Source organism: Gavialis gangeticus, unplaced genomic scaffold (assembly GCF_001723915.1).
Source record: "Gavialis gangeticus isolate Ggan-Ray unplaced genomic scaffold, GavGan_comp1, whole genome shotgun sequence".
NCBI lineage: Eukaryota > Metazoa > Chordata > Crocodylia > Gavialidae > Gavialis > Gavialis gangeticus.
Window position 1 is genome coordinate 128,982,130 of NW_017728992.1, and position 9,034 is coordinate 128,991,163.

The 9,034-nt window shown below is 40.6% G+C and overlaps 1 protein-coding gene across 1 annotated transcript in view; it reads left to right on the plus strand.

Annotated features, from left to right (window-relative positions):
* The window catches only part of MCMDC2 (minichromosome maintenance domain containing 2), a 21,540-nt gene extending 12,622 nt beyond the window's left edge, over window positions 1-8,918 (plus strand). The window contains exons 10-14 of the mRNA XM_019527755.1: window positions 2,380-2,546; window positions 2,962-3,141; window positions 5,774-5,916; window positions 7,295-7,404; window positions 8,642-8,918. Of these exons, the coding sequence (XP_019383300.1) occupies window positions 2,380-2,546; window positions 2,962-3,141; window positions 5,774-5,916; window positions 7,295-7,404; window positions 8,642-8,808 (767 nt within the window). The 3' untranslated portion in view covers window positions 8,809-8,918. The remainder of the gene's footprint in view (window positions 1-2,379; window positions 2,547-2,961; window positions 3,142-5,773; window positions 5,917-7,294; window positions 7,405-8,641) is intronic.
* Window positions 8,919-9,034: the final 116 nt, after the last annotated feature.

Genomic DNA, 9,034 nt, shown 5'->3' on the forward strand with positions numbered 1-9,034 from the left:
TGCGAGCTCACCAAGGCCGAGTACAATGGGAGAATGATGTCCCTGGATTTGCTTGTGAAGCATCTATGGATGCAAGCCAGCGTTTTGCTTGCTTTACTGGCCACAGCATCACATTGAATGCTCATATTCATCTTGTGGTCAATCATGACCCCCAAGTCCCTTTCATCCGTAGTGCTGACCAGCAGAGCACTGCTGAGACTATTAGGATGCTGCAGGTTTTTCCCCCCAAGGTGGAGAACCTTGTATTTTTCGGTGTTAAACACCATCAGGTTCTCATCCGCTCAATTCTTGAGCCTTTCAAGGTCAGCCTGGATTGCCCTCCTGTCCTCAGGTGTGGATGCTTTACCCCAGAGTTTGGTATCATCGGTGAACTTGGCCAGTCCACTTCTGACTCCAATGTCCACATCATTAATGAAGATGTTGAACAATATGGGTCCAAGGACAGAGCCTTGGGGGACCCACAGGGCACCATGATGATTGACTTCTATCAACCACCACCCTCTGGGTCTGACCACGGAGCCAATTCCCCAGCCAGCAGATCGTGGTGGACCTGAGGCCACAGTTGGCCAGTTTTGCCAAGAGGTGATTATGGGATACCAGATTGAAGGCTTTTTTGACATCAGGATATATGACGTCAATCTCCTCTCCCTTGTCCAGGTGATAGGTCACCTGGTCATAAAAAGGGATAAGATTGGTCAAACAAGACCTACCCGCAACAAACCTGTGCTGGCTATCCCTCAGGATGTTGCCGTCGGCCAGTCTGTTGAGAATGGCCTCTTTAATAATCTTTTCTAAGACCTTCCCTGGGGATAGAGGTCAGGCTGATGGGCCTGTAGTTTGCCGGATCCACTTTCCTCCCTTACTTGAAGATAGGCACCACGCTGGCCTTCTTCCAGTCTTCAGGCACCGCACCAGGAGTTCTCCAAGATGTGTCATGATATGATACCTTTTATTAGACCAGCTCTTTGTTTCCACCTCTGCCACTGTGTGACAGGAAACTGGGCAAGATGGACCCTATGGTCTGACCCAGTAAATGGCAGTTATGTTCGTATGTTTAGACTATTAAGATCATCCAGCTTCTAAGGAAGGTGGGTGCAGGTCCACTAAGGGATTTCAATGTCTAAATTCAAAACTACATTCTTCAAACCCCTTACTTGGTTGCTCTCCACCCCTAGGCTTGTCTGTGCTCAGCATAAAAGTTCCTCAGGCAACTACAGATGTGATTTTGTACTGGCCCAGAAGTACCTCAGCCTCAGCAGGGCTCAGGGCTCCTTTGCAGGAGTCTCACACTGAAATAAGGCATTGCAAGACTCAGCACTTGTGACACTTAGAAGTCCCTTACTAGATCTGGGACCTAACACATGCAACTTTGTCTAAGAGACCCTGTAAATCCTTTCAGCAACCTACTCTCAAATGCTCTTGGAAGTCAGCATTTCTCCTTACCTGTTTAGAAAGTAACAGCCTCTAGTGCCAGAGAGTCTGACCTGCCAAACAAGGAGGGGAAAAAAAGTGGCTGTTAATATAGAACCGAGGAAGGTTAATGAGATTTCTACGTGGACAGATCTTTCAAAAGTAAGGCATATGGATTGTTTATAACAGGCGAACTGCATAGCATATTAGACTCCTAGAAAATTGTCTTATGCAGGATGCAAGTCCCAACAATGGAAAGCCTTCATACAGTTATCCCTCAAATTATATTTGTGAGCTGATAGAAGCTAAGCAAATTTTACCATGTAGTGGCAATATAGTTTGTTTCAGGAGAAAAAGCCTACTCTTGAAATGAGATGCACAGTTGTCTCTCTCACAGCTCTTTCAATTTGAACAAATCACTATAGCCTTACCTGGATTCTGTTTAATTTCCAGGCAGAGCAGTGGCTAGTTAGATTACTGGTAGCCTGCCTGGATTGTTCTGCTGCCTTATACTATCTAACTGTGCCAGTTTTATCAGTTTTTGCAAAATGGGCTAGGTTTTTCTTTTTAAAGTTTAGTCCTGGCTAGTAGTCTGACTTAGCTTTTGTCAAGCACAGTTGTATTTTATTTACATTTTAAGTGTAATATAATTTTGCATTTTTTGAGACTTTAATATTGAGCTAAATTTTGCCTTTTGATGCAAGTAGCACCCAATATGATGCATTGTTTTCAAATTATGTAATAATCTTAACCTGCTTTGTACTGTTTTTTTTTTCATTGCATGAACAATGTTCCCTTTTTATAATTGCTCTTATATTTTTGTTTTTGTTGCTTGGAAGAGATTGACTTCCCTGTAAAAATAAGAATACCATGTAATTATGATTATCCTGAGATTCTGCATTTGGGTTTGGAGATTGGCAGTTGAACTGTTATCATTTAAAGAAGCAAATATTGTTTGGCTTGATTTAGGGCTGGAGAGCAGAACAAGTACAATATTCATTCCTGGAAAGAAATATGGAGAAGATGCTGACCAACAAGTTACTCTTCCAATTCAGACCAGCTTCTGGTCTTTTGTCAGTGTGGATTCTTCCTCAAAAAAGCATGTTCAAAAGGATAACTCTCTTATTGGCCAGATGGTAAGGCATGTTTTTGTTGTGGCAATACTTGTACTATTGTAGATGGATCTTGCTGCTTCTGCTTGTGAAAGTGGGAACAAAAATGAAAAGGTGAGCAGCCTAACAAGCTGCAGATAGCCTCTAAAATAGGTCTGTTTCTCTAAATATGAAATGTTGGTTTATTCAGAAGTTTGGAACGTTATAGAGTCCCTGAGTGTAGATTGCATTGTATAAAGATTATTTAATTTTAAAAATAGTTTGTTTCCCTCAAAAGATTTTTGTACTGACCTATTCTCAGATTAAAGAGAGCACTAAAGCTCTTGTTTTCTATGACATTTGCACTGAGTCCAAAGTAAATAGATTTTTTTTCCTGTTTATTAACAAAGATTATGTTGAGACTTTATTCGCTCACGCTGCTTTGCCTCTTTTTGTTTAGGACTTGAGTTTCATTTCAGGTAACCTTATAGATGCTTTTGGGCTTTTGATACACTGCAGTGAATTATCCTCTTGCCAACTAGCTCTTCCTCTTATGCATCACATCTTGAAGAAAGCCATTGATCCAGAAGAAGCCCTTTATACAGTTTCGCAGGAATTCAGAACACAAGATTATGAAGAGGTAACTTGCTACAAATAATTCAGAACACGATTTTCATCTGATGATCTAGTGCTAATCTCTGAGGTTTGATGAGGCTTTTTAAGGTGATCTGTATACTGCAGATACTAGTTTCCTCTTGTGTGCCTCATCATGCTCTCACTGAAGTCAACAAAAGTTGCTTTTAATTACACCCATAAAATCAGTTTCCTGTCTCTGGATTAGTGGGTGTTTTCTGAACATATATCTAGTGTGGGTAGTACCATACTCATCTATTCCAGAAACTACAGCTTCAGGACTTCCAGGAATTATATTACAAAAACAACAAAATATTTTATTCTGTTATTTTCAGGAGTAGTTCTTTTAGGCATGAGAGAACACAGGTATGTATGGAGCACAAAGCTAAGTAGGCCTATGAGCAAAATAGTAAATCTTATTTTAAATATATTAAAAAATAGAAATAGGTGAAAGAAAAGCCAATTTACTACACTTCACAGGGGCCTGAAGGTGCAAGGACAGTTCAAGTGAACACTGTCTAATGTCCCAGCTGCTTGACGAACTAAGTTTGTACTTGTACTTGTTTCAACAGTAAAAACTTTAATTGCAGTCTGATCTCATCCTAAATCAGTCACCAGAAATGGCTGTGGGGGTAGGGAGAAAGCCTTATTTTCATGCTGTCAGGCAACATTATTTCATGTGTTGTATGTATAACCCACTAGGTTTTTTGGGTCCCTTTGATTTTTTTTTTTTTTAAACAATGATTCAGGCTTGCCCACTGGTACCAGCAGCAGGAGCTAAACAGCTCCTTTGTTCTTGAATCAAGGATTCTGTTACTTAGGAGCAAGAGCTCGTGATAGTGTCTGTTTGATGACCAGTTGAAGGCTTATTAGTCAAACTGGGTGTCAGTCAGCACTGAAATTGTAAACTACGGGTTCCTGAGTTTCCAGTGGAATAAAATCAGCAATAAATAATCTCAAATGGTGACATATTATGTAAGGAACTGTTTTTAAGTCACAGTTTTTGGTCAGCTATAATTTACATTTTGTATTCACAGGAAGGAAAAGTAGGCTTTAAAATGTTACTCCTGAAAAGACATCTGAATTCTGGTGTAAACAGGTTACTTTTCAGCAACTTTTCTTACAGTGCCAGAGCTGAATTTGGCAGTCTCATAATTGTTGCCTACCAAAGAGAGAGCAATCTTTTCAAATGCAACAATTTCACCTCCCATCCACTACGCACCAGATTATTCAGAGATTAAAAAAAAAATAAGCACAGCACTCAGACCTGAGTATAGACTGTCACAAATCTATTATGTTCAGTTCTCTACCCTTAATTTAAAAAAACACTTTACACACATTTAAAGTTATACTCTCCTTTGAGAGAGTATAACTTTAGATTACTATATTCCATTTATTCTCATATCTGAAGCACAATATTGTTTTAAAAACAGAAATCTGGTGTGGTACCCTTCCGTTAGTATACTATTTATTTTTAATGTATTTAAATGGATCAAAGGCTGTTCAGGATTAAAACAATGATGCAGGTTGTTTCAACATATTTAATGAAGCCTAATGATTTAGTGAACAAGCTCCATCTTTTTGTATCAGCAGCATTCACCTCACTATGTCAGGGGTGTCAAACATACAGCCCATGGATCGTATCTGGCTTGTGGAGCAGCTGTCTGGCCCTCTGGGGTACTGGCATGATTGGGGGAGCAACCTATTGCAGAATCTGGAGCTCTCAGGCCCTGGTGGACATAGCAATTGGTGACAGGTAGGGCAAGGGCTGAGACCGTCCCCATCACTGCCTGGCTGCTTTGTCCTTCCACATTGCCACGGCCCTAGCTGCCAGGTTCTGCTGCATGCTCTGTGCTGGAGCTGCTGCCACCAGTGTGCTCCAGGCTGGAAAATGGGAGCTGCCACCACCACTGGAACTTCCTTATGTCATGAGCTAAATCAAACTCACAAAGAGCCCTGTGACCCAGATCCAGCCTGGGGCACAAGGTGAGTTTGATGCCCATTCACTATGTGAAGTTACTTGGTTGTAGTTCTTTCTAAAAACTGTTAACTTAAAAAATAATGCCTGTATACAGGCCGTCCAGACTTACCACATTTGGTTCCTGAAAACCTAGTCTTAGGTTTTCATTGTAACTTGGAACCAATTTTCCCATAGGAAACAATGTTATAAATGGGGGATTGGTTCCTGAACCTATTTTCACCAATAACACAGAATTTTGTACTAAATCAATTATAGATGAGTAACATAGATACATTAATGTATTTCTATTGTAAATAGCAATCATATTGATTTGGAAGGGCTTCTTTGAGGTGACTGCTGGACTTTTTGAAGGGTTCTTGGCTGGAGTCTTCTCTGCTTTCTTAAAGCAAGTGTCCAAGGAAGTTTGGACAGATGTTCTCCAGGGAGATGGGCAACGCAGCAAACTTGTTCGCTGGTGTGGCATCAGGTCAGATCAAGCACTGTAGTCAAAACTGATGTCAGAGTTGAAATGGTGTCAATTTACAAATGTTGTCACTTGAAACGGTGTAAGTTGAGGACTGCCTGTACATTACTGCCCCACAACTTGTTTTATATGTAGTGAGGTGAATACTTTTCTTTTGCAAAGCTTTCCTTATATGTTTCATACTATCTCTTTTAGTTAATTGTATTTGCTAAGAATTTGCGAGTAGAACTTGATCCAGAAGCAGAGAGACTGATTCATGGCTACTACCTAGCAAGTCGAAGAGTCAGGACAGATTCTATTCATGGATCAACGCTATCAGCATCTGCACTGAAAATCTTGTAGGTTTTAATTTTCATATTAAATTGCTTACTTCTTCCATGTCTTAAAAGGGGATGACACTTCCTGGAAACTCAGCGTTTCAACTGATAAAAACCGGGCCAATCTCTGAATACAAAACTTTGTTTTCATAGCAAGTATATGCTAGTTCATATTTGTAATTCAGGAATGTTCATTTGTTCTACTTCTGCCAAAATTAGTGGTTGAGAACCATTGAAATGTCTGTTCAAACTTACCGTATTTTCTTGCAAATAGTGTGCTCCTGTATATGGAATGCCTCTTGATTCTGAAGGGGAGCCTGAAGAAAAGGAAGCTCTTTGACCGAGATAACAGGCAGTAGCTAGGGAGCTGAGCCTGCCCACTACCCTACTACCAGCTTCACGTTCTAGGTGGGGTCTGGAAACCGACCCAGTACACTGGTCCAGCTCCAGAGCCACGTGCCAGGTCTGACCCCAGGCATGGGCTCTAGTGAATTGAGTCCAGACCTGACCTGGCACATGGCCTGAGCCAGTGAAGTCCTGGACTCAGCACATGGCCCCAGGTCCAGCACACAGGGCCAGACCCAGCACAGGACTCTGAAGCCACTGTGAGGGGTCGGAACCAGCACACCAGATCTGGGGCATGTGCTAGGCCACACCTCATGCATCAGATCTAGCCATGGGCCAGCCCCAGGGATTGGCACAATCCAGGGTTTAGTTGGGGACAAGGGGCCCCCTCTGGGTCTAGAAATTTGGCAGCAGAGATGGGAGGTGAGGGGGAAGGAGAGCAGGGGCAACAGGAATTGCCATAGTTCCACAAGAAGCAGCAATTAAAGCTGCTGCACTACTAATTGCACTACTCCTCTCCCCACCCCCAAAATTCCACATCCCTTTTCTTTGCATATAACGAGGACACTTTCTCCCAGTTGTTTTGGGAAGGGAAAGCAGTGGACATGAGGGAAAACATGGTATTTGCTCATTCTTCAGGTATTAAAACAATTATTATTTAAGAACCAAAGGAGACTAAGTTCTGATTGTTTCAGTACCCTTAAGCCTTACCTCTACTTGAGCACTGCAGTTTGTTAGTTACGTAACTTTTATTTAAAAATGCTTTAAGACATGTGATGTATAATTTCTTCTTGATATTTACCTGTGCAGCAAAATAATTATTGCTCAGTGGTGTAACACATTACTCCGTATTTGGCAGCACACTAGAATAATTTCAAGTGGCCACGATAACATATAGAAAAGCAAAGTGATCTAAGCTTTAGCGACAATCCACACACCACAGTAATTAGCCATTTACTTATTCCATCGCAGTGTTTGAAAAAGTGAAATAATCCTTGCTTTATTTGTTGCACAGTTAGCCAGCATGTCTGATATTGGCATTTTTGTCTCCAAGAGTTTCACTGTCTGAAGCACATGCAAAGCTGAGCTTGAGGAGGAAAGTACTTGAAGAAGACGTACTGATAGCTGTCTTGTTGCTTGAATCATCTCTCACATTAAAGCATGGTAAAATACTTCAGCTTTCGCAGGTGTTTGCTGTTAACACTATTGGGTTTTAAGGAATTCTGTAAAAAAATATTTGGATAATTTTTAAACAAATATATAAAGAGGCTGTTAAGCTTTGACCTGTTTTTATATCTTGTATTTGGATGGTGATGTTTGTTTTCATAGCTAAGGCACTGTTGCAGTGGTAAGTGTAAAATAGTGAAGTTGGCTTGATATGGAGCAAAATGTAAACTGAAACTCTAACTTGGGAATAAAGACTGAAGAAGGTGCAGTCTTATTTTCAGATAGGTAATGAGGAATGAAAGGAGGAGGAATTCTAACTGGGACAGCAGATCTACCAAAGACATTCTTGATATTGGTAACACAAATACAGGTAAAGTAACACTGCTGGACTCCAAAGCTTGATCTCATAACATTTCTATACTAAAAGCTCTGCAGCAAGCTATTTTAAATATAAATCACTGTTTCTTTAGTACACCAGTAAGCTTTGCAAATTTTTGTTCAGGTGGAAAGCTGCAAGATTTCTTCAGCTCCCAAGGACCATTATGATCTGGGCTAGGGAAAATACCCTTTTCAGCTAGGATTTCTAGCTGTCGGTGTCACACCTCCAATGAGGAGCATATGAACAGTCTCCTGTGCCTGCACTAACCCTATTAATTATTGATCAGTCTCAAGAACCTTATGGCCTGAGTGGGTGTCTTTCCAATACCTACCTCCATCCCCTGCATATATAAATAGATTGGTCTAGCCTAATTGCAGATTCAAACCAGAAGAGTTAAAAAGCTCATAGCCCATTACTAATCCTAAAACAAACAAAAAAATCCAATCTCTGGTTTCACAAAAGTTTAGGACTGGAGTATGCCATGGCTGGGTTGAAGTGATAGTGTAGTGATAGCATAGCTGTGATGGTCTAGGAAATATGAAAGGGGAAAAGATTTTATTTTTTTGAGTGATATTATTTATTGGACCAACAATGTAGCTGGGAGAGATTTTAGGCAAGCTTTTAGGCACAAGGTCCTCTAGCTTGTCTAAAAATCTCTCTCAACCATATAGCAGGTCTGCTAAAAGATATCACAAACCCTCCTCCCAAAAAAGGGTCAGAACCTTTATTAAGTTAATACCTTTGTTAATGTTTCTTGCTATGTAACCAAAATGAACAAACTGGTAAGGAGGATTTTCTGGCAACAGGCATGAAATCTATTAACACAATCTCTAATTTCAATTATTTTATATATAGGTGCCTCCATATTTTGTGTAGCTCCCAACGCCGTGTTTCCATTTGACCTCATTGATGAGAGCTCCCTGCAGCAAAGAGATGTTTACCTCAGGCAGTGCTACCAGCAACTGTTACAGTTTATTGCCACATATGGGCCTGGCATACACACTACCACCAACGAAGAATAGTGTTTAACTGAAGCACTTGTTCTTATTTTAAGCTTATTGATTTGACTTAAAAGTATTTAAAAGTAGTTTTACATTTTTGAGCAATGCAAATGTATACTGTACAGGAAAGTTGGGGGGGGGGGGGTTTATGAAACTGCTGCTCCTGGGGATAAATTAATTCACATCTGATGTGAGATTAGACAATATTACACTAATTTTCTGTGTCTAAATATGCCAGTAAAGCCAG